The sequence below is a fragment of the Zonotrichia leucophrys genome, chromosome 6 (genome assembly GCF_028769735.1).
Source record: "Zonotrichia leucophrys gambelii isolate GWCS_2022_RI chromosome 6, RI_Zleu_2.0, whole genome shotgun sequence".
Taxonomy (NCBI): Eukaryota; Metazoa; Chordata; class Aves; order Passeriformes; family Passerellidae; genus Zonotrichia; species Zonotrichia leucophrys.
The window spans coordinates 29,632,070-29,658,157 of NC_088176.1; the positions used below are offsets into that span (position 1 = coordinate 29,632,070).

Consider the following 26,088-nt stretch of genomic DNA (forward strand, 5'->3'; position numbering starts at 1 on the left):
TTGAGATTCTCTCTTAGCCCAGGTACCTGTCTCTACACACAGAACAAAATGTTCCAGCAGAGTAGTCAGGGACATTTCCTGACCACTGTGTTCCATTCCTCTTCAACCCTTCAGGTTGTTCAGGGCAATGAATACACCAGGTTATCAAAGGCAATACAGGCACAATGAATACACAAGGTTATCAAATCTGTCACTTTTATGTCTGGCTGTAAGAGAGTCCTTAATCAAAATTATGCCCAAAGAGGAAAATTAATTTTAGTTTTAAGAAGTGGAAATGAACATTTTTAAGTCAAAAGGACATTCTGGAACACAGCCTTAGAACAGTATTACCTCAGAGTGGCATTAATGACTCAGTTCTCAGACCCATGCCACTACCATTATTGTTAATATGCTTCTTTCACAGGATATTTGGAGAACTTTTAAAACCAAAGCCATTGTGCCACAAATTATTACTCATTTCTTGTCCTATTTGTAAAACAGAATTGAACACAATTCTTTGCAAAAGAAGGAGCAGACAGAAGATGTCTGTGGGACTCAACCTTTTCTAAACAGGTTTTTGAGTGTACAGCACACAAAATAAATGATGAGAAATATTATGAGATTAATTTATGACCAGAATTATGAATACAATGATATTTCACGAAGTGTTTTGTCACACAGCATTGCTAAAGACAGGTTCTATCACTGTGCAGAAGCAAGTAACTATTTATATGCTCCAGAATACTGTAATAGCATAAGAAAAGATGGACATAAGAAGCATAAGAAATGGAGAAGCAAATAGACTCTCATGGCCCAGGTGCAAGTAGTCCTAAATACCCCAGTCAGTCAGTATTTCCCCTACATTCAGTGACCAAGAAAGCTCAGCTTTCTGTCAGGCATGGCAATGTGTGATATTCTACAGGCTGAAGGGAAGAGGTAACAGCTGCATTTACAGGGCACGCTCACCATATGCACTGCACAGTCTGGGTCCCAAATCCGGACGGACAAAAAATCCTGGCAGATGAGAAGCCAAGTTTAGTTTTCCTTCTGGACTACAATACTCAGGCAAGGGTAAACTTTTTAGTAAGTCCTCATATCTGGAGGAGAAAAGAATAAAAGAATAGAATTGAATTTGTGCTGTTACGTAGAGAGAGAAAATAGAGTAATATTAAGACTGACTGAAGACCATCTAATATTAAACTAAAAATACCTTGCTGGCATCATGGTCTTGAAATCTTCACCAGACGGCCAGTCTTTCAGTTTTAGCAGAGCTGTTTCTCCATTTTTTACTTTCTGCCGTTCTGTAAGTAACAGAAATAACTAAAAACTCCTGTACTGTAGGCATTTCACTTTATTCAACTAAAATATAAACATGAACTCTAAACCTGCCAAGAATCTAAATTTCAGACATAAACAGGAGATAGCTGATTTCGAGACTCAAGAATGATACAAACCCAACTCAGCTAGTTAAGCAAGAAGGACATGTGTCCAGTTTCCTACTCAGACCTAGGTAGTATAACAGTGCATCCTTAATTCTACAGAGATACAGATTGCAAGTTTCTACCACATTGTCTAGAAAGAGACTACCTAGAGCTTTCTTTTGAAAGTTCCTTCAAAGCCTCAAGATCCATAATGATAATTTTTAACGGCAGTTTCTAACACTGATCATGTTCAGAATCAATACCATAATACATTTTTAAGGAACATACTTGAAACATCTTCAAAACCATCCCAGAACTCCTTGACATTGGTGTTTGAAATGATACTGTCCTTGCAATTCAAGATATCTGCTTGCTGGTTTCCAAAATCCAAACTGATGGACTCAGCTTTCCACAGGCTGAAGTTCATTTTCTTATGCATACCAGACACCAAAACAGGCTGTAAAGAATAAAATAAAATAATTTCTAAAAATCAGTACTTATCCTTTCACAAGCAGACAAATTTTTTAACTGAGCTGGAATACAAATGTGTCTGGAACACACATGGAAGATCCTGGCCTTACTGAGCTGTTAACACTTCTCCAACAGCACCCATATCCAAAGGTGCCATCCCTTTCTGGAATCTGTAACTCCACAACAGAAATGTCTCATTTATTATAACTGGTTACCTCAAGTTTAACTACACAAGGTTCACCTGTGGGCTATACCTGACAACCTTTTTTTACCCCCAGTTTTAAATACAGAGTTAGGCATTTCTGCCCTTTAACACACAACTCCCCAGAGCTCCTGCTGATGGCACTTTACTGACCAACCTGCTCAATACCTACCCTTCCTTGTTTCCAGCACTCTTTGAAGAGTTTCCAGTTGTTGGTGTTTTTATGATCTCTGAGCCACAGAACATGCTTGTCACAGATCCACGAGTACTGGATATCACTGTACCGTTTACTGCAGTCATCCTGAATGCTTTTTTTATCATCCTTTGGCTCTTCTTTTATTTCAGATTTCACATTTATCTTTGGTGCTCTATTTGGTGGAATCTTGTTTTCTACTACTGAAGCAATTATATCATCAAGAATGTTTGGCATAGTCCTTCCACTCTTGCCACTCTGTTAGAAAACAAATGCATGCTTAAACAGTGTAAAAGCAACTTAATGCAATTCCTTTTGAAAAAGAGTAGCATTTCTGATGTTGTATCAATTATCATCACATATAAAAACAAATAAAATGTTAATGTGTATGTGTGCATATGAAGTTTTAATTATGAATGAGTATTTAAGGCAATACACCTATCAGACTGCTCTAACTGTAATGTGCCAGAACAGATTGATAGAGATTTTCAAATCCTAAGAGAAAAACTGCATCTTGTAAAGACTTACTGCTGTTCCTGTGGAGTAGACTGGAGCAAAAGCAATGCCAGCATCTGTAGAGCCCAGGCGCAGTTTGCCTGCTGTTGTAGTTAACAGATCTCGTAAGGTTGAGCCCTGCTCGTTGTTCTGGGATGAAGGAGGAGAATTTTTACAGTTTGGGGACTCCAAATTATCCTGATCCTTCCCTTCCTTCGAATGTTTCCCAGAAGGACATTCTTTGTTCTCTAAAACAAAAATAATCATTGCAAGTTTATGCTGTTGTATCGTAATGCACACATAGGAACAGCACCAGTACCCTGCACTTCCCAGTGGTGGTAACAGATTGTGCAGCACTTTATTCACTTTATCCAGCTTTATTCACCTGGAAATGCACCAGAGGATGAACTGCATCCTTCAGAACACAGTCAAACAGTGTGACCAGGCAAAGGCCTCCCAGAGCATCTCAGACCTGCAGCTGAGTGAGTCTGTCCTGAGTGAGATATGCTGTAGCTGGAAATGCTTCCCCAGCACAAAGGCATTCCACCAGCTACCTTCTGCTGATGGATTCTGATGCCACCAGGGAAGAGAAAGAACACTGTCTTTTCTTTTTGTGAACAGCAAATGGCACTGGTTTTTTATTAATTCAATTACAGAATGACACAGAATCACTAGCTTGGAAGAGACCTTTAAGATCAAGTCCAACCCATGCCCTAACACCACCTCAACTAAACCCTGGCACCCAGTGCCACCTCCAATCTTTTTTAAACACATCCAGGGATGGTGACTGCACTACCTCCCTGGGCAGACCATTCCAGTACTTCATCACTCTTTGTGTAAAAAACTTTTTCCTAATATCCAACCTATATCCCCTGGCACAGCTTAACACTATGTCCTCTGGTTCTGTTAGTGCTGCCTGGACAAAGAGCCCAAGTCCACCTGAGCACAGGCACCTTTCAGGAGCTGTACAGAGTGATGAGGGCACCCCTGAGTCTCCTTTTCTCCAGGCTGAGCACCCCCAGCTCCCTCAGGGGTTCCTCACAGGCTTTGTGTTCCCAGCCCCTCTCCAGCCTCGTTGCCCCCTCTGGACGCGCTCCAGCGTCTCAACGTCCTTCCCAAGCTGAGGGGCCAGAGCTGGACACAGCACTGCAGGTGTGGCCTCACCAGGGCCAGGCACAGGGGCACAATGACCTCCCTGCTCCTGCTGGCCACACCATTCCTGATCCAGGCCAGGAGCCCTTGGCCTTCCTGGCCACCAGGACACACTGCTGGCTCATGTTCAGCCGGCTGTCACCAGCACCCCCAGGTCCCTTTCTGCCTGGGCACTGCCCAGCCACCCTGTGCCCAGCCTGCAGCACTGCAGGGTTATTGTGGCCACAATGCAGGACTCAGCACTTGGACTTACTAAACTTCATCCTGCTGGACTCTGCCCATCCACCCAACCATTCCAAGCCTCCCTGCAGAGCCCTCCTACCTTCCAACAGATCAACACACACTCCCAGCTTGGTGTCATCCGAAAGGTACCAGCAGTGCCCCCAAAGTCACAGACTTGCAATGACAATTTCAAATATTTACCTTTTTTTTCCTCTCTGGCTTTCTGCTCTGCAAGATCAGCCAGCCAATGCAGTGGGGACTGGGATTCAGGCGGTGTTAACTTGCTGTCTGTGCTCACATCACTCCTTGGACTTGTGTTACCATTTGTCTCAGACTTTTGAGGAGTATTCTGCTGTTGAGACTCAGGCATACACAGAGAAATTTTATTACTGTGGTTAAGGACATTCTGCAAAACCTGTGAAGAACAAATTTATTTTTAACTACACAGCTTCACTTTAAAGTATTTCAAAGACATGGCCAGTATTTAGCCCCCACATATGCAAACTGAAATGCAACTGGTACTATTCAAAGACAAAAACCCACCAGGATCAGAACACTCAAGATGCAATGTATACACATATTTTAGACTCACCTGAGACACACCATTCATTGCAGGGAGCTTGCCAGCTTGTGTGTTCTGCTTGGTGGTGCACTGACAGTGGGATTTAATTTCAAATTTTTCTCTAATATTGTGCATAGCATCTAAAAGATCTGTCAAAACTAAAGACAATTAAGGAGAAAAACATTACTAGCTGTCAATCATTGTGACCTTCTTTACCACATACACAGAGTGATGTTTTAAACTATTAAAAATTCTGAATTTACCACTCAAAACTACTCCAAAATGACTGCAAGCTCAAGCTTGTGCAGAGAGACACTCAATTAAATAATTGTACACTACTCTTCTGAATCATCTGAGCTTTAGTCTGCACTCCCATTGCATGGCACACACCAAGCAAGCCAGTAATTATTTACTTCTCATTGTTCAATGGGTAAATCATTGCTTCATTCAATAAAACCATCAGCTACAGACTGAAGTGAGCCATGTCTTGACAAAAAAATCACTATGTGAGCATGTAAATGAAGGCTGTTTGGTAATGGGCATGCACAGAAGAACAAAACTGAGGTTAAGTAGGCAGTCTTCATTGTGATGTTTCCAGATGAGTGGTTCACTTTCACAATTTAAAATTCAAACCAGTTTCAGTCTAGAACCTGTTCTGGGAAATGTCACAATTTGAATTTGTTATGGAATCTACCCAACCTTCATTTCTACCTGAACTAACATGCAACAACCCAGGGAATAATGGCTTGGTTCTGTATTTTCAGCTTAAAATAACCTGGGAATTTACTTAGTATGTTTAGGGCACATTTCAGTTTTCTATTTCCACATCTGTATCAATGCTGACAGAAATTTTGTGCTAACCACCACTACACCACACCTAAAGGCACTACTTCAGAGAACTTACTTGGTTTTAAGCAGAAATCTGAATCTAGCTGGGTTTGTGATTCCTGCTTAGTTTTTCAATTATAATGAGCTCATTCACTGCATTTTGCTCAATCAGCTGAACCAAAATCTTTCTTTTCTTTTTTGGGTATGGGACAGACAACAGTGAAAAACAAATCCCCAAAAATCCTTTGCCTCAGTGATACTATTTAACCATTTTCTTTTAACAGCTAAGGTCAGATTTATTAGGTACATTCTGATTGTTTTATTCTGCTCTGAAAAGGTACAAATCCATCACAAAAAAGGCCCTCCAATTCTTCACTGCCTGTCCCCAAAACCCCTTTACACATGTGGCAGCACACTCCTCTTACTCTCATCATCATCTGTGCCCAGTGCTGGTAAGTGCCCAGAGGCATTTGCCTTCTTGCAATGATTTAACCCAATTCCCAGGTTTTTAAATGGAAAATGAGAAGTTTTCTGAAACAACTCTGGCCCTGCTTCACAGAAAGACCTGGGGAAAAAGCAGCTTCTGCTTGTTGGCATATGGTCTTACCAGAGCCTGGAATAATCTGTGTTGGCATCAGGTGCTTGTGATCATGAGGCTGTCCCTTCACACACTTCATCCAGGCATACAACTCCTTATCTGCAAAACAGGATTGCCAGTGTTTTACTTGCCTTACACTGCACACAGACAGAGCTATGGCATTTCAGACTGCTTTTGGTTAGAAACATTTCTCTGCACATACAGGCCTTCTGTCTGGGCATCCAGTGTGACAAGGACTTGCATACAACAGCTACTTTTCACATTATTGAAAAGAGTTTAACAATACTGAAATCTGAAACAGCTGCATCTGTAACACAGGCCCTTGCCAATTACCTCCAAATTTCAAAGTATATTCCCTTTATCACATTTAGTGAGCTGCCAATTTAACATAGGCTGAAATCCTTTACAGTTGCTATTAAAGCCATGAGCCTCCCTGGATGAATCCTACCATGGAAAAGAGACATAATTAGGCTGTGATTTTATGGTTCATCTAATTTAACACAGTCCCCACTCCAACTGGAAGTGTCTGTTTTCCACCAGAGTTCCCCAGAGAAGCCAAAAAGATGAACTTCTAACCAAGTCATCTCTCTGATTCAGCTTATGATACAGCCACACCAGAGGTACTGGTGGCACAAAGGAGAGGGAAGTTGCATCCCTGATTTATGGCACATTAAATCAACCTAAGTCTCTATGTACTGGCTGAAAATCATTGGTGCCAGCAGAAAGGGCCTAACTGGTAGGACATGTGTTCTATAAAGTTTAAGGAAGACTCTCCTGAAATGTGCAATGTTTAAAAAAAACACACAAGAAGAATGAGAGTAAAAAAGGTCTGGCCAAGCAACTGGTCACCAACCTGCTATGTGATTTTGGGGCACAAAGAACACAATTTCTCTCTCCATCCCCAGTCCTATTCACTGAACTGCTAATTTTAAGAAATTTTTCCAAGCCTTTTACCAGTTTGCTCACTCCAGCATTTTAAACTAAGGAACACAACACAGGAAGCATTTAACACATTTAAAGCATTTTTTTACACTGTAGTTGGTACACAGTGTTTCAAATGTTCCTTCAGATAAGTATTAAATTTATAAGCTAGTCAGTAGGTTTTGGAGCACCTAAAACATCTGAATGTCCAACTGGTCACAAACATAAATAAATGAAGACAACAAAGCAGTTGTAGATCTACTTAATCTATTTTCTCGTGGAAATGTCATAAAATGGCATCCCACTTGATGGTGCCATAAACTGTCTGAAGGTAACAATGGCTGCATAGTCACTCACTCATGTAGTAAAGTGATAAGAAAAGTCATTGATAAGGATCTGAATCTGGAATATTTAAACCTTTAACATTCCTGCTGAAGCAGGGAAAAACCAGGGGATTCTCTGTTACATTCAGCAACTGTAAAAACAACTCCTGGTTCCAGGAAAAATGGCGTAATATAAAGTCCTATTATACAGAGATGGGTGGGTGGTTCTGAACGTTTTTGAAGAGAGTACCAAAGAAGCAACACAGTTCACATGAATCCTACAGCATCATTAGAAATTAATCTGCAGCAAGGGAAGCTGCTGTACTTCTGCTCTCACACATAAAACTGCAACCAACAGAAAGGAGAAAGTCCTCCCTGTAAGAAATCTGAAGAGAAGCCTCCTTCTTTCTACTGCTTGTTCCAACTTCTAAGACATTTTGCTAAAACTTTCCTGGCTGGTTAACACATGCTATAAAAAGCCTCTGACTGTGTGTTCCCACCAGGGTAAATAATGTTTGGCATGTGTCCCAAGCCACGTCAGATGGATGCACACACAGACTGCAGCCCCTGAAGAGCTGCTGAAGCAGCCTCCAGCACTAAAGCAGTAACAACTGCTCTCAGTGCAGGAAAATACTGACATTAGCTCCCTAAAAACTTCAGTGTAGGAGGCCTGTCACTGCAAGCCAGGGACAAAGTGGGTGAGACTCTCCATTTGGCAAAGCTTTGCCACCTAACAGTTAAGCTTTATTTTACTAACATTTCACATCTGTGACATTACAGGCTATGACAAACATGGAACTGCTTTTCAAAACAGCATTATCCTTGAATCAGTTCCTGGCACAGTGTCTGACCACAGAACTGTGCCAGGGCACAATGCCTGCCTCCCAGGGAAGGCAGTGCATTCCACCAAGCAGCCTGCACTCCAGTGTCACAGCTGCGGGCTCCAAGCCCAAATCAATCCTCCAAGTTATTCCCCCTTTCAATTGCAACCCAGCTGGGTCACCCAGAAATCAGAGGTTGGCTGATTATACTGCTCTCTCTCCAGACTAAAGCAGACATTTCCATTAGAGCACAGGATAAACCACATATATGTGTAGGCTTATGGATTGTGAAACTTCCACTAACACTCATTTTAAATATCATCCAAAGTATTTTTCTCCTTTTTTTTTATGATAAAGCTACAAAATGGGATGTTACATCAGTATGACAAGCCACTTCTGAAGGGAGGACTCCAGAAAACATTTAAATCAAGGCAAGTCCTAACAGCAATGAGTTACCATAAACAGGAAGGTGTGACTGAGCACCAGCCTCAACCAAAGAACAAGATTTAACCTTGAGGGGTGAGGCAAAGCAATCCCCATAAAAAGCCTGAAACGTGGACAAAGAGCTAAAATAGCCCCCAGAACAGCTGCTTTCAGAACGACTGATTCTATATCCTCTGACAAAAAAAGGAGGTAAAAAAGATCCAAGAGAAACCAATACACACAAGAAGTAATTTAACACTTTACAGAAAGACAGCTCTAGTGAATCAGCAGCTCTGCAGCAAATGAGAATAAACAGCCTATACAATACTCTAGTTCATAAAAAACTGACCTCTAGAACTTTTCCTTTCCTTTGCTTTGTAACAATCCAGGCAGACCACAAATCCACATTTTTGGCAGACCCAATGAATGTTAAATAACGTGGCTTCACATGCATCACACATCTCACGGACTCCTCTCACTGCTCTCTTCCATGCAATTTTGGCTGAAATACAAAATAAGCAGAATAAAAGGACTGAAATTTAAATGCAAAGCACAGAATGAATAGTCTTTATAGATGAAGCATTCATAAGTTTCCCCCCAGACACAACTGGGTTTTGGGGGAGGAAAGTGATCCTTCATGAACAGGCCATCAAGAGCTGCCCTCTTAGTTCCATTACACAGCATCCCCTTCAATGCTACCTATTATCAACACATTATAAAGAAATAAGGCATTCAGAAAGCACAGACTAAAGTAATACAGAAAATATATTGCTGCAAGCATGAAGAACTTTTTCAGCATACACTTTTAACCCATGCACTCACGGGGGTTTTTCACCTGAGTGCCCACAGGACATGTTTGATCTAAAGGGCAGCCAAAGCAGTGAGCTGGCCATTGAAGCTGGCAGAAGGGGAGGGAGGTGCCTGCTCAGGAGACCTGGCTAGTACACATTTTCTGCTCCACTTCCTCCTCACACAGCCTGGAATGCGCAGAGCCACCAGGCTGTGCCCATCTGCTGTGGGCCAGAAGGATGGAGGGTTGCTTTGGAGGGGAGGGGACAGTGTCAGCACGGCTCTGCAGGACCTACACTGCTCCTCTGCTCTGCTCTGGGAAGGAGACACATCACAAACACCATTTGCTGGCTCCCCACAGGCCTTGGCTGGGAGCTGCCTGCTCTGGCTGGAGGCCAAGCTGGCAATGGAGGCTGCTCCAAAGGCACCAGGAGCCTGGCCCTGGCCTGGCACAGCCACCAGCACGGGGAGGGGATGGGGCTGGGGCTGGCCCACTGAGGAAGGAACCCTCCCCAGCACGTCCTCCTAGGAAAATCCAACAGCCAGGGAAGAGAGCTGCACAAAGGGAAGCAATGGTCATCCAAGAAAAACTGCAGAACACTCGAGAGCTTTGAGGGCTCCTTACCGTCTTTTTTCACCCAGGACATGGCTGTTTTCTCAGAGGTTACCAACTGACAAAATTTATCCCCTATGATATCTAGAATGTATTTAGAAGTTTCTAGGTCCAGTTCATCATCCTCATAGTTTTCATGTGTCCATAAACTCAGTGCTTCATCATCATACTGATCAGGAGAGGAGAAACCATCTATCCTAACCACTCCATTCTTACTAAAAGACAACCTAAAAATGAAAACAGATAGTTTAACTGCATGTATCATTATACTCTGTGACTTCCAATTTACTTGCTGCTTATGTCTTACAACACAAAAGTTTTCTTTTCACCTTATCATCCTACATAATCTTTAAAATTTAAAATAAATCTTACTGATGAAAATATTTTTTAAAGGTAAACAAGGAAGTACGAAAACTAAAATTAACCTTTTAGGAACTTTTTTACATTCCATTCACTCATCATTCTCTCCGTCTAGCATTTATTACTCCTTTAAAATTGCAGACAGAAATATTTTCTTTTTCTATTTTATTTTGGTCAAAGTTTGGTTCCACCCACTTTCCCTCCTCACTTTCAATTTTCAGAATGTCTGTGATAGCAGACATTGACTTCTATCGACTCACTTTGACTTTTATATTATAGATTTTTGTATCCCACTGCTCTCATACTGAGAAAACATGGGTTCAAACACTACATTTAATTTTTTCTAGGCAGAACAAATCAGCAATAGAAGTTTTTGTATCCACTAAACTCTGACCTTTCAAAGGTTTTCCTGTTGCCCTACCCAGGGCCATTCTACTGACTCTGACTGTACTTGGCCTATTTTTAAGTTGTAACAATCATTCCATCTTATCCAAAACAGGATAAGTCATTATACAGATGTGATTATAACAGTTAGGGAATTTATGGCATCGAGACAATCCTGAATTTGGACATATCAATAACAACATTTAGACATGTATTCAAATGAACAAAATAAAATTATCAACTTTCAGCTTCCAAAACAACAATTTCCAAAAGAAGTGTAAACTTCTTTTGCAATTCGAGCCCTACTATCTAAACACAATGAAAATAATTTAACTGCAGTAAAATTTACCACAATACAATAAAAACATTCCATACTGGTTTTTTTTTAATGCTGGCAAACCTTTATGTTCTCTCCTTTATACAGGGGGAAGAAAATCAACCAAAATTCCAACTTTGCCAAATGTGTGAGGAAATATTCTTACAGAGAAGATATTCAGAGTCCAACCTTGAAATGATTCCTATGGATCTACCAAGTCTTGTAACTGAAGATTCATGATAAAAAATTAAACCCCATTTAGGGAACAGCTTCTTGCCAAATACAAGTTGGATTAATATTGACAGCACAATCCATTTACAAACTGTTTTATCCTGTTTTATCCTTTCTTGGAGCTTCCTTAACCCCAGGAAATTTTTTTTCCTTGTCAGTTTTCCTTGATGGGCCATTAATTCCAAAAAGAGGAGATCACAACTCCTCTCTGTCCTCGGAAAACTCCCAGAAAACCCTGAGCAACATTCCCACCATATACTGGCATAAGAACAATTACAAGTAAGTGCAACTCTGTGGTTGTACAGCTTGTCCAGAAAAAGTGAAGCTTGCCTTTTGAAAATCCCACTTCAAATGTCAGACACCTGTGTAATGGTGATGTGCTGTATTTTCTGCTTGCCTAAGGTACAGCAGGCAGATGTTCTGATGTCTTTGCTATGAAGCTTTTAAACAGCAATGAAGTCTATCCACAAAAGAAATGCAAATGTAAATACTGTTAAAATAGATGCTTTTTTCTTTTATCGGGTAGACTGAGCCAGAAAAATCAGACATGCTTTCAAGCCCTTTGTCAATATTATTTTTAAAAGCTGAAGCACCACATTACCAGGAAATTAGGCATCCTTACCTCCTAAAGTAGTAAAATCTACAAAATACTGGTGAGTGAGTGGGTTCTTCTCCTTTCTTACTTCTTATTAACCTACATTCTCTGCATTTTTGTAAATTTGGTCCTATTTCAGAACAAGAATCATCCTGCAAAAAGGACTCTCCTGTTTGCTTCAGCTTCTTGACTTTGCGCCAGTCCTTTAACACGGAGCGAGGTATCCCAGCTGCAAAGGAAGGACAGTTGCAGATGAGGTACTGGCACTGCTTCCTCACACATCACACACAAGACAGTCAGAATGCAACTTTTTTTTCTGGTACATTTGTTACCTGCATAATGTATTTCATTTTTATTTCCACCTATTTCCCCTGTCAGCACCGAAGTGAAAAAAGCAAAGGGACCAATAAAACTTGCACAGGCAGGAGCACACTTAAGTAACTGCTAAGCTCCCAAGACACTACATTTTTCCTTATAATAGGTGTATTATTCCCCAGATATTCTACTAAAACCATCTTCAGAATCTCATTCTGACAAAAAAAGCAAAGACATACAATACTGCAAGAAAGTTAGGTTTGTACTCTGTTTCTGAAGGTGTAGGCAAAAAGAGTCAAGAGTTTAATGTATAAAAGCAGAGCTTAAAAAAATAACCTAAAACCAAATTCCAACTCCTTTAAAACTTTTTTTTTTTTTAAAGTTACAGAACAGCAGCTATATTCACAGAATCCATATACACTCTGTCTGGTTTGTTGGCTTTGCAAGGCCAAGCTGTATAATTCTATTTTCGATACTGAAGTCAGCAGATCTGACACTGAGTAACATGAGGAGCAGGTCTATTGAGTAATAAGTGCAATTTTCACATACAGGTTTTGAAACTGAACCCTGTTGTCATTTAACCAAGCTTTCATTTTAAGGAGTCTTGAAAGTGGCACCACTCTTATCTGCAGACAGAGAGAATTATCTGTCATTTCATCTACCACTGCTCTAGAAAGTTCATGTCCTGTAAACAGGGATCTGATGTAGGATGATAAAAGGGTCAGGGTGTTAACTTTGGACTTGGTACCTGGGTGCAGACTGGTGTTTTGCCAGAGATGACTTGTGCAAACTTTACAAGTGACAGACTGCCTATGCCTCAGTTCTTGGCCTACAAACCACATTCCACACTCACCCAAGGCATGACAGTCACTGGACTGAAACCTGAGGAGTAAAAGGGGTACAAGTACAGGTTTACTAGTCTGAAACAATGATTTCTGCCTTGGAAGCAGAGATCCTGGGTGTCACCTGGTAGCTGCTAGACTTCAAGCTCTGTGGGTAGGCACTTGGAAGACCCTCAGCATGTGCAGAGGTGTGAAAAGCCTGGCTGTGCAGGAGGGATCCTCACAGCCCAGAGCTCTGAGTGCTCCTGGGGCATCAGGACACAGTTTACTTTAAGAAGGGAAGCTGGAAAATATTTTACAGGCATGTTTGCCTTGATCTTCCCTTCACTTGGGAGCAGAAAGGAAAAGCAGTACTATTACCACTGGACCAAATATCTAGAATACTTCAGACGGACTAAAACACTTCCAGCACCCAGTACAATTCAGGATCAACTGCTCTCAGATACCAGAAGAGTAACTTTATACACCAGACAGTGAAAAGCCACAGAATGTAATTACAGGCAGTATTGCTCATTTTCTTGCTACCTGTGCTTAAAAAGTCTTACAAGAAGTAATTTAATGGTAGACACTCTAATACTTAACCAGACCAAAGACAAAGAAGAATCCTTGGAGAAGAATAAATTGGGATAAAAATAAGGCAAGTTTTTAAATAAATTCCCTTAGGTTGGCAGACCAGTTTCTCTTTTCAGATTAATCTAGTTACGATCTGCTATATGTTACAGTATTACATTTAAATGGAAATTTGTATTTCCCTAAATTTTTTTACTCCTTAAACAAGAGGGATGTTAACACCATGTACTACACATGCTAGTTAGGAGTGTGAAATTATTCTCCCTTAAACCTTTCATTACATTAACCAAATCATAACTGAGTGGCACCAGGCTCTCAAGGAACTGCCTCTGGCTTTCTGATCAAAGGATGAATTAGAGTTCAACAACAGAGAATCTTTCCCTCCAGCAGTGCTCTAAAAATAAATGCATTAGATCTTAAAATAAAAATAACCCCAACATATATATATATATATATAGCTCAATACAAGTGGCATAACTATATGCACCAGCCTGCTCAATTCCGATGGCCAGCATAAACGAGATGGTTTACTGCTTATTTTTAGGCCAAGAACCAGTTTGTTAACACAGATATAGAAAATGGTCTATTTCTTACACCAGGATATTCCAAATGGCCTCAAGACCGATAAATCAGGACCTACTCATTTACATAGGCATGTTTTTTAGCTCTTTTCCCAGCTATGGTGCATGACAAACCCTCCAGGATTGGACTTCACACACCTCTGTGTCTTCCAAATCAGATTAATATACTCACTGCTGTTACTGCCGCTCTGTAACTTCAGCTTGCTCTTTTCTTTGGCGCTCCTGCTAAGAACACCATTTGGTTTCACTTCTTCCTCGGTATCACCCTTTTTTTTCTGCAAATCATTTTGTTTCTTTTTGTAAGTTGGCTTGGGCTGCCGTTTAGTCCTTTGCTCTGACTTGCTCTCGCTTTCATCAGAGTCACCACTTTCAGAGCCAGACTCGTACGTTCGTTTTCCTTTTCTCCTTGGGTGCTTATCTTCCTTTGCAAACTTATCTGCCAAAATTTTGCTATCTATGTTATTTTGCAAATCATTTGATGTAGAAGCTATTAAATTGACAGTACACGGCTTAATAATTTCTGAAACACTGTTCCCTGAATTATCTTTTTTATTAGTGTTTTTATCTTCCTCTGAATGCCTTGTTAGCCAAGCCTTTTTCAGTTTAGTGTGGTAGTTTGGCTGACTCGTCTGGGAAGTTTGCCCACTGCCTACAGAGTTCGCTTTGTTTATTGTATTACAGACGATAGCACTGTCTGGGGAGAGAGAGGTTGAAAATGTCTGATTTTTCACAGAGTTGGACTCAGCCTCAGCGGCGTTGCTACTTTTAAACTGAGCTGCGGCCAACGCTGCCTTGTGCTTTTTCAAATGGACAAAGTCGGTCGAGGTGGAGAAGGCCGAGCTGGGCTGAGCGGCGCTGCCAGCAGCGGATGTAACCGGAGCTGCAGTGCTGACCTTGCACTCCTGGGGCTGCGCCTGGCCCTGGCCCTGGCCGGCTGCCCTCGGGGCCGCGCTCTCCAGCGGCGCGCAGGACACGGCGCCCGACGCCGAGTCCGTCACCGCAGAGCTGCCCCGGCTCGACACGCTGGTGGTCACTGCTGCCGGGGCAGGGACATCCGTCTTGGTGCTGCAGATGATGCTTGTGGTAGGAGTGACAGCACGAGGAACGCTGCCCTGCGAGACAGCTGCAAATTTCTTTTCATACTGTGTGCGAGCGCTGTCTGAGTTCATATTTGGCAGTATGACTCTTCCAGTCTCCCTGGCTTCCGCTGTTTTCAGGCAATCTGCTGGATTTGTCACAGCTGAGGATCTCTCACTAACTCGATCTTTGGAAGCAGACTGCATTACTGGTACATTCTCATATTTTGTGCTAGAAGGAGGACGCACAATAACAGATGCTGTAGCGGACTGCGACTTTCCACTCATTCTTTCAGTGTGCCAATCCACTTTTTCATTATTTGGGGCATTATTAGACTTCCACATTTCTGATAAATTCTGCTCAGAAGTGCCTTTGTAAACAGTTTGGGCTTCCTTGGGCTCAGGTACTAAAGTTGGCGGTTTCTGCAACTCCTGTATTTTGCCACCACCAGCATTAACGGGCTGAACAGGGGTTAGAGTTGGAGGTGAAAGGCTGCTGTAGCTGCTCTCCTTCTTCTCCAGGTTCTGGTGCACAGGAGGGTGAAACACAGGGGCCCTATGCAAGGCAGGCATACTGCGGAGTGTATTTGTAGATGAGACTGACAACTGAGTAGGGCTCCTGCTGTCGCTTCTGAAAGAATTTACAGAGTGAGACTGCACCGACTGTGAAAGCTGCTCGGGTATCTTGCCTGCAGAGCCTTCACTTTCCGGTTGGTGCTTAATTAAAGGTGGCGGTTTTGAAAGGGAAGAAATGTAGGAGGGGAGAGCCTGGGCACTAGCTGCTGTTGAAGGACAATTAGTTTGCTTATCAACATATACACCTGAAGCTTCCTTTGATGGGTACGATCTTGGTGGTTCATTTACTACACTGTTAGACAAGGTAGTGAAATAGTTACTCTGTGGCAAATTCTGTGGAACTGAATGTTTCATTTTGTACAGTTCTGACACAGAGCGTTCAGCATCTTTGTCGTATTTTGCTGAATGGCTTTTGGGACTTGAAGATAAGGATGTTACCCTGGAGTAGTTCTCTCTCTCCCCCTCCAGTGCCTTTATTTTAGCTGTAAAAGGAGCAACTTCAATACTTTCTTGGAGTATCCGCCTGTGCTCTTCTTTGTATTTGCTCAGTCGCTCCCCAGACTCCTGCGGTGGCCTTGGCAGCTGGTTCAACATTGGATCTGCATAATGTCTGTGCATATGGCTCTCCTTTGCTGTCTGTGCTCTGCTCTGCTCCAGCTCACTCTTCACTGGCGCAGTGGTGACAGAACGCAAAGGTTCAGCAAAAGCTTTCCTCTCCAGTTCTCTGTTTGAAGAAAGGTTAAGCAAACACAGGTTAGCCTCAATGTAGTACCATGTGCTAGACGCAAGACCTTTCTTCCCATGCCCCGAACCAAGTTATCTATTAACACAAAATAAACTTTCCTCTATATCACGTACAATTTTCAGAAGTCTTCAAATGACTCACAAGCTCAAGTACCACACCAAGGCAACACAGTGACAAGCCTGTGTCCCCCACAGGCGCCCACATTTATGAATAAACTAAAATGAAGCAGAAAGGCAGCATCACTTGCAGAAATGCACCCTCACACACAGAGAGCAAGGGCACACTCACTCTTTGCGATGCTCTGCCATGCTTTTGGACAGAGGCGGGCTGGAATGCGTGGTCAGCTTGAGAGGCCGGAGGGGATCTGCGCTGGACGGCCGCACAGGAATGTGACTCCGTAAACCAAGGCTGTCAGCTGAGGTCACTGGGGTGGGCTGGTGTAACCAGGGGCTGGGAGTGTTCTGTTGACATCAACCAAAACAAAAATAAAATCAGATTTTGAAAGAATCATGGGACCACAAGGGTAACTCTACCAAGTCCTACCAATGATCAAAGTAAACTAATATATTTCAGTACCAAAGCATAGACAGTAAATAAAATTTAACATTTTAAATCACTTTTTTTGACCAACTAAATATGACTGTACTTCCTCTAGACTTTCAGCACACAAAGCAGGTTACACATTTCAGAAGCATTCTTAGAACCATTTCATTTCCCAGTACTCAGGATGAGCAGTTAATTCCAGAACAGCATCTCAAGTTCATCAAAATTAACAAACCAATGACAATCTGACAACACTTATATTCACTAGTAAAAAGACCATTACCTCTTCAAAGAATTGCATGAAGTATTTCTTAAAAAATACAAATATGGCTTGATATTTCTAAAAGCAATTTTATCCCCAGCCTTATGACAAATCTCAGTAAAAGGGATGTAAGTATCTCTTTCCTGGATTGTTCCTCTCCTGCCCCAACCAAATGATTAAGTATGATAATCCTAATTAATCAGCTTTATTTAGTCAGGCATTTTTATATGGCTTGATCATCCTCATCACGCTATTAAAATCATAAATGTACACACTTGCCATACTGTGCAGCATGGCAAACACACAGCCCAATTTTATGCTGCGTGCCTAAACACTCCAAAGGTGGGCCTCCTTGTTCAGACACAGCGCTAAATCTTAACCTATGAAACTACTTTTTAATCTACTACTTTGTTAAGTTTCTATTTTCTTATCTTGACTGAAACTTGTGTTAACAGCCTGCAGAAAAGACCAGGAACAGCCCTCTTTATCCTCTTCCCCCCTCTCTCTCTCCTCTGCTTAGGAGACCTGCTTACAAGAAAGTGCACGGAGCAGAGTGGAAAAGCAGGACACCTGTTCAGTGGGGCTCAAGTGCTGGACACAAGCCAAGAAGGGACTGGGGACAAGAGAGAGCTTCTGTGCACACCCCAAAGCCTCAGGTGCTTGTCCATCCCTACCTCCTTCCCCTTCCTACACTCCTCACCAGTCCATCCCCATCCTTCTCCTCAGACTTGGCAACTCCAGTAGGGAACTGCAGCAGCAGAAGGGGAGCCAAGAGCTCTCATGACACACGCACACAGCACAGCATAGATCTGCAGGTGCTACCACTTTGAAGTTGTGATTTCTGTGTTTTTGAATATTTAAAGCAGCCACTTGGGTTTGTGCTGACAGTTTTAGCGCACGTTTCCTCGGCCAGGAGTTCCCACGCCGTGGGGAGTTCCCACGAGCAGCCTGTAAGCTGCATTAAAGTATTATGCAAAGAAGGCCCGTCACCTTCTCCCTAGAGGAGCTGGGGAACATCTGCCTGGGCACCAAGCATTGCTCAAACAGCTTCCTGCCTCCACCAGCACCATCTAGTGCCCAGCCCAAACAAGGGAGCTGCCACAGCCCCCCAGGAGAGCAGGGAAAGGTGGGATTGGGGCACCCTTCCCTCAGCTCAGAGACAAGGCTCAGCCCTGAGCCAAGGGTGGCTGCTGCTGCTGCTCTTACACCTCCAACACAGATCCCTTTCTGTGATTGTGGCATCCATGCAAACCGACCTTGGAAACGCCCATTCTGGGTTTCTAAGATCTATTTAAAAAAGGCCTCCAGTGCAAGAGCCAGAAGACAAGTCACCACAAGACAATTGCCACATATCAACATAATTAAAAAGCTACGTGCCTCAGTATGCAGGGCTGCATTCTTCAGGCAGCCAAAGTGAAAACAACATCTATCTTAAGTTCTTTTAAAATGGACTTCTGTATAGGGTGGAGCAGGCAGCAACACGAAAAGATAAATCCACCTATCTTTTTCTCTTAGGCTTTTCTTCACTGCTACATTTGATTTTATCACATTTTAGATCAAACTCACTTCATATTACAAGGCCAATTCAAACTGACTGTTTTGGGAAAGACTTAGCCACAATGGTCTGGCTTTTTTTTAAGAATGAATCTGGGGAGGGACAGCCTTCCCCATGATGAAAAAAAAACTGAAAAAAAAAATCTTTCTAACCATTCAGAAGGCCAAGCTTTGACACAAAGGCTTACAATTTGGCAGAAGGACCACTGTCAGTGACATGCCTTTTGTGGTCCCTGTGAAAATCTGCCCAAATTAGGCCAAGTTGAAAGCCTCTAAAGATCAGTATGCACATGCTCAGTGGTGGTTTAATTAAAGCTGGCAGTAAAGCTCTCCAAAGTTTCTGTCTGCACTACACATGCTTCATCTTACACTATTCCTCTGAGGCCCCTGCAATGAGCATGCCATATCCCCAAGCCTTCAGGAGCTAAGAAAACCTTTCCTGTAATTGCCACGTCTGCCTGCCAAACCCCAGCACCACACTGGGCACCAGGCTGAAAAACACAAACCACCTCTTCTGAGACTGCACTGGTTACACTCAGCAGACAGACAGAGGAATCACCCTGACTTGAATACAGAGGAGTGGAAAGCAGATGGGGAGGCAGAGATGTGTGTCAACAAGAAACAGAAGGGGAGAAAATAACACTCCAAGAAAGGGTACACAGATAGGTGCAAAGACAAGAGAAATGGGTGTACAGTGTGCCTGAAACATTTAGAAATGCAAGAGTATTTCTCTCCAAAACTTCCCACTGGATTAAGGACTACTTCCTTAGTCTTTCACCAGTGAGCAGGCATGAAATTTCACTATGAAGACGACTGTCTCACCTCTCCTAATATTTCACTTACACAATGGTACACAGTTTCAGGCAGCAAATATTTACCCTGTGAACCTGAGTTCCCAAACATGCTGGCTGACCTCACCCTTAGTCATAAATTAAAATCAAACATTTCATCTTTCTTTAGAATTCTTAGGAAATCAAGGTCTGGAAAAACGCCCTACACACATCCACCATGAGACAGTGGTAACTGCTGTAGTTCCAGTCCTACTTAAAAACTCCACCATCACAACATTACTCAGTGTGACACAAACGACCACATCTGTAGCTAGGAAATCACTGCTGGGAGACACCAGGCCCAGCTAAATACGCCATTATAAAGGATCTCAACTTACCCTTCTCAAGGAAGCCTCCGCGTTAACAGGAGTTTCTGGGTGGACCCATTTGGAGGAGGGCAGACCGAGTCCTGAGTAAGCATGTGTTCCATTTGGATACTGCCAAATAATTGGATAAAGCCCTAGCTGATTATAGGAAGCAGAAGGATGAGCTTGTCCGAGAAGATGTGGAGACTGGTGTTGTAACATCTGTTGCTGCTGCTGGTGTGCTAATGCCAAATGGCTTAAGCTGCTAGCATGAGCAGTCTCTAGTCGCGGGTGGGCACCCAGCAGGGAGGCAGCAGGCACTCCGGGCAGCACTGCGGGAAGTAGATGAGGGTGATGAACAGAATGGTGGGATGCGCTGCTAAGGGGGTGAGGGTTAATAGCGGACAAGGGAGCCTGAGCTGAAGACCCAGCGAGCAGATGGGATGAACCAGTTAATGCAGGATGATGTGCGTTTGGATTTAAACAGGTTCGGTGGGATGAGGAATGCAGAGGATAATTATGCTGATGCAAGTAAGGTGAAATGTGATTAGTTCCTGTTTCTTGTCCAATCAGAGTGGGGTCCCTGTATACTGTGAAATGTTCATTCTTGTCAATGATAAGAGGACTCTTAGTAGCTTCTAGAGCACTAACTCTAGCTGGAACCGGATGAAAACTAGACCTAGGCAAATCATGATCAGTTTTATTGGCTGACCTTGTTAATCCAGTAGCATGGCTGTTTTGGGAACTAACCTTCGACTTCACAGTATCAGAAGATTGGGTGAATTTAGGCTTAACATCAGGTGACTTTGTTTTAGGATGATCAACTGAAGCACTAGATTTTGACTTCACAGAATCGGGGACTGGACTTTGTTTACGCAGTTTACTCTCTTCTGCTAGAGAAGCTACGTTTAACGGAGACATAAATGAGCCATACTGCACTTTTTCAGAATTTAAGTGTTCATTTACTGGTAATGTTTTTACAACCCCAGGTTGTGTCAAATCCGTTTTACCAACACTGCTAACCCAACTTTGATCGGCTTCCTGTTTTCTTGCTTCAAGGAAATTTGCATTTGCAAATTGGTGCTTTAAATCACTGCTGTGGGATTCTATTTTCTGAACTGTTTGCAAACCAAAGGTACTTGCAGCATTATCCTGGTTCTCCTTTTCAGAGTTGTTTTTATTAGTAACATCAACAGCACACTTAGGAGTAGGAGGCCTGGGTAAAAACTGCTCATTTTTTAACTCCACAGTATGATGTTTTTCTGCATTACACTCTGGAACAGGTGGATCCTTGGCATTCTGCTCATAAAGTGTTGGCTGCTCCGCTGCATGGAGTGAAGATTTTTCCTGATGATCCAAGACCGATGACTTCAGTCTTTCTGTCTCTTCGTGGTTTTTATCCTGCTGCACCTCATCCCATGGAGACTGTCTATCTGTTAGTGTTTGTTCTACTCCCTCAGTAGTTTGGGGTTTTCCTTCTTCTCCATTTATCTTTGAAGAGTTCTTGCTTTTTAACTCATTTTCTGAATTTTGCTCCGAGGATGAATCTGTTAATCTTTTATTTGAAATCTCCGAGTCACTGCTCTCAGAATAATCTGAGATGTTGTCTGTCCGCAGTCTCTTCACATTTAGCTTTTTTTCATCTTCTTCAGGTTTTCTTCTTTTACTAAGAAAGTGTTTATTTTTGGTTTTGGGGTTTTCTGCAAAAGATAGAAACACATGTATCAGATTTTCAGTCTAATACAGTTTTGGGAAGCTCTCCCACCCTTTTCCATTAACCACTTTTACCTCCTCGACCTATATAATCATATCTTTCATCTTTCATCTTCTCCTCATCAGGCATGCTGCTATCAGAGCCTTTCCTCTTATTTGGCCGAGTATTCCTCTGTTGCTGGTGAGAATTCTGTCTTGGTGCTGCAGCTTGGGAGTTCATTGCTGGTCTGGGACTATTTGCTTGTGCACGTGTATAATGACCCTAAAAATAATTTGTTATTAATTGACTTAAATGCAATGTTAATTAGTGTCTTTAAACATGTATTTTTAACATTTGCAATATATGAAAATATTTAGGTAAGAAGATAAATGTATCTACGTGAACTGTGTTGCTGTTCTGGTTGGAACGAGACCGTCGGCGTGAAGTGATTCCAATATTTTCACCTTTCAACAAAGAGTGAACAACATCATCTAGAAAGGTCATCTGAACCATAGAAGGATCAACATTCTGAGGTTCTAACACCTGGTTTATGCAAAAAAAAAAAAGAAAAAAGAGAAGAGAGAAAATAACAATCCACAGATGTTCAGACAATGCCTAATCTGTATTTTCTGTACCAGTGTTCACCAGTCTACTTTGTGTGCTAAAGACTAATCAGAGAAAAGCCTACTTAATCCTGACAAGCAGAACTGACATATGACACAACAAATGCTGGGAACAGTGTCAAACCAAGCAAATGTGTCTTTACGTGCCATTGTAAAAGTAAGTTTTTAAAAAAAGCTACAAGTATCCCACCACCCATTCCTTCCCCTTCACTAACCTGCAAATTTGAGCTTTAACAAGCTATTCATAGAATAACCCCTAAGCAGTAATTACAATATACAAATATTTTATAACATTTATATACTATAAATTATACTGCAGAAGCACATTACAGTACTGCTTTCAACAGAAGCAAAACTGCTACCAGGACCAAAATGACTGGAAAGAACAACTCTAGAATTGTTGAACATTATTAGTGAGGTATACTTCATAAAGTAGGAAACGCTAACCATATCTTCCAAGGACATAGCACAAAGTGAAAAAAGTAACATTTGGGGAATACTAATTTGAGCAAATTAGGGGAAAGAACATATCTGAGTAATAGACTAGTGTTAAATTTTTATTGTCACACATGGTTTTGTCAGTCATTTCAAGGCAGATGGGTCATTCACTCTATTACTGTTGAGTCATCGCCCTACTCTCCTGAAATAGAATTCATTACTGCCATTAAAAATACCTGTATTAACTCCTTTTGCAACATCAAATTCCATAATAAAACTAAAACCTACCACGGCAAATATAAATTGGGGCTGCAGTAAATGCTTAATTCAATAAATTGCAGCAAGTGACTATTTCAATTGCTTGGAAAAGGTAACCATTACTGCAGTGCTGAAAGATTTCATTCTTGGGAAAAGAAGTTCACAACAGAGCAGACAGGGAAGACCAGTTCCTCAAACTGGATTGCTTTACTTCAAAGACTTCAATAGTCAAAGAGCAGCAGCAGAACAAACTGTAGGACTGGTATTAATCACATCACTGCACAAATACTCAGCTGCAGGAGGATTTAACTGACAGCCCAATGCAGTTGTGCTGCAGTTTCAGTGCAGTGATACCCTCACAGCCTGCTGGAATTGAACCAGCTTGGTGTGATTCTGAGTGCTCCCAACAAACATTAGAACCTCCCAAGGCACAGCTGACTGGCAGCTTTCTTTGTGAGTATCATCCATCAACTCACCTGGTCATTCATAACCACCATAGTGCGGGTGAAGAGATCATGGTGAGTGATGATGCCAGTGAACCACTGGGTGGCAGAATCCTGTCTGTACACTCTCACCCTATAACCATTTAAGGAGTACGGACCTTTGGAAGGGGAAGAAATAAAAAAGCCATTGAGGAATGCAGGAAAAAAAAAGAAAAGACAAAAAAAGGCATACATGAATTTTCCTACTTTTTTTTAAGCTTCACAGCAAATATATAGTGCACATGGCATGGACAGCTAACCACAGATTCAGGAAGACATTCTGAAATGCAAATGATCCATATATAAGTATGCTTTAAGGTTAATTTTGCTAACATTTTCAACATACAATTTTCTTATCTAACTAAATCTTTTTGCAACCATGATGACACATGATGGGAAAATTCCTGCCTACAAACAGCAACCACAGAAAAGTAATCTGAAAGGCTAGAAAGTGGCAGCAGCAGGTTATACAGAAGCCATCTAACAGGCTAGTCACATGCCCAGCTGCTTTGCTGGCTAAAAGATTTAGATCTTGGTGGTTAGGCTCTGCATCTGCCAAGTCTTTCCCATAAGTGACCACAGAGTTTCTCTCTATTACAGCAAGCAGAAAGGCAGTGGAATGATCCCGTGACTGCTGTGGCCACACAGAACATTCAAGCACACACACACACTATGAACACTTCAGCTCCTGTTTTCAGACATACCAAATCCAAAGAAACCTCACACATTTTGCAAAGCTCAGTCTAATTCACCTCCAAAAGCCCACGGGGGTGGGGAGCTATTGTGATACACTACCTATTTTACAGTTTGTTTCAAGACCCAGAAATCAAGATTCTAAATTTTATTCATATTCAATGTCTTGATCACTGGAACTCTTGAAGTTTCACTGCACTTGGTGTTTATATGGCATTTTGTATAACCAAGCAACACTGCCACCAAGCTCAGTTCCAACTGTGTGGGCTTTGCTACTTCTGCAATCAAACCCCAGGTCAGGCAAACAGGAAGGGAGGAAAAACCAGTCAGTGACAACCTAGAAACAGCCTCACTTAAATGATTTAAGACTGCTCAGTTGCTGAACCACACAGGCAAGGGCCAGAATTTCCCCGTCTTTCCTAAAGCTCAGTTTTTCCAAGCCCTGCCCAGTATATTAAGCAAGCTCAAACATCTGCAGCAAACAGGCCAGGGACCTCACAGGTGACAGCTTTCTCTAGTAAAAAATACCCAGGATCACACAACTGGGTCTGTTATCCCCTCTGCATGTGACAGTGCTACTGCAAGGACTGTTTTTAATGTCAATATCTGACAGATCAAGAGAAGTGCAAAGCGGGTAATTATTCAGTAATTTCCAAGTGGTCTCTTGAAATACTTTTTGCATGTGACTATATCATTTTTAAAACCAGCTGGGAAGAGAAACACCACACCACAGCAGCCTTCTTACCCCATCCACATCATTCATGGCACAACTGGAACACTGAGACCTCCTGAACCCCCTGAGCTACCTTAAGTGGTGCCTGGAGCGTGTATCCAGCAGCACAGACAAGGGCCACAAGTGTGCCAGCACAGGCACTGCCAATCACAGGTACATGGGGGCAGAAAAGGAGGAAGAATCTACAGATTTACGTCTCACATTTCTGGTCTTGGACCAGACAGGGTTCCCATGGGGACACATTTCCTGATGGCTTCTCTCCAACCCTTACTCCACATGACCCTGCAGAACGCCTCCAGCTCAGCTCCCACACTTCTGACTGCCTGACCCATCCACATTCTCACATCTTGAACTTGTAAGGGCTGTCCCAAAGCTCTGCCTTATTCAGACAGTCTCAGTAAAATTCTGCCTGTGTCTCTGTGCAAATTTGCTATTCCTACTTTCCTATCCAATCTCCTCCTCTCCTGCATCCTACTGCTAACAGCACAATGATTTTCAATCTCTTGCATAAGCAGAACCAGCATCCCCCCAGCTTCTTGTCTCATTTTAGCATTACTGTGACTCCAGGCCACTACTTCCAAGTCCTTTCCCCCAGTCTTCTCAGCTTACAAGCTCCATCCTTCCTTCTCCAACAGCTTCCAGCTTCTCCCATACTCCCTTACATTGACTCAGTGCCCATTTCTTTCTTCTTACTCCTTGTTCTAATCTGTGTCCATCCTTTATTCCAGCTGTTACCCTATCTATTTTTAAAAGAGAGTTTATCTACCTTTAAAAGCAGTGGGTTGGGTTTTTTCCTTACATGCTGATGGGATGACAGGAAGAAGGAGAAAGATTGAACTGCAGTCACACAACACAGAGCAGCTCAGCTCCAGCCCAGCCCAGCCCAGCCACAAGCAGCCATTACAGGAAAAGCCTGGCTTTGTCTCCAGTCCCTGGCTGAATCACTCCAGCTACACATTGTTGAAACAGCCTGTGCAGTACTATGAGAAAATATGTTCAGAGCTGAAGCACACTCAGTGTTTCAGGAGGATTATTACACATGCAGCCTGAGATTGCAATGATAAAAAAAC

The 26,088-nt window shown here is 42.3% G+C and overlaps 1 protein-coding gene across 8 annotated transcripts in view; it reads right to left on the minus strand.

The window, feature by feature from the left end:
- JMJD1C (jumonji domain containing 1C) overlaps positions 1 to 26,088 on the minus strand; it is a 158,362-nt gene that overhangs the window by 10,277 nt on the left and 121,997 nt on the right. For 6 of the 8 annotated variants that reach the window (XM_064716131.1, XM_064716136.1, XM_064716135.1 and 3 more), the window contains 17 exons: positions 23,587 to 23,711; positions 22,191 to 22,334; positions 21,887 to 22,073; positions 20,132 to 21,798; positions 16,893 to 17,065; positions 14,380 to 16,583; positions 11,927 to 12,128; positions 10,026 to 10,240; positions 8,961 to 9,113; positions 6,133 to 6,222; positions 4,728 to 4,855; positions 4,337 to 4,550; positions 2,795 to 3,009; positions 2,246 to 2,524; positions 1,689 to 1,857; positions 1,190 to 1,280; positions 946 to 1,076 (listed from right to left, as the gene is read on the minus strand). In XM_064716131.1, the coding sequence (XP_064572201.1) occupies positions 946 to 1,076; positions 1,190 to 1,280; positions 1,689 to 1,857; positions 2,246 to 2,524; positions 2,795 to 3,009; positions 4,337 to 4,550; positions 4,728 to 4,855; positions 6,133 to 6,222; positions 8,961 to 9,113; positions 10,026 to 10,240; positions 11,927 to 12,128; positions 14,380 to 16,583; positions 16,893 to 17,065; positions 20,132 to 21,798; positions 21,887 to 22,073; positions 22,191 to 22,334; positions 23,587 to 23,711 (6,387 nt within the window). The remainder of the gene's footprint in view (positions 1 to 945; positions 1,077 to 1,189; positions 1,281 to 1,688; positions 1,858 to 2,245; positions 2,525 to 2,794; positions 3,010 to 4,336; positions 4,551 to 4,727; positions 4,856 to 6,132; positions 6,223 to 8,960; positions 9,114 to 10,025; positions 10,241 to 11,926; positions 12,129 to 14,379; positions 16,584 to 16,892; positions 17,066 to 20,131; positions 21,799 to 21,886; positions 22,074 to 22,190; positions 22,335 to 23,586; positions 23,712 to 26,088) is intronic. The other 2 variants (XM_064716133.1, XM_064716132.1) reach the window with 2 other exon arrangements.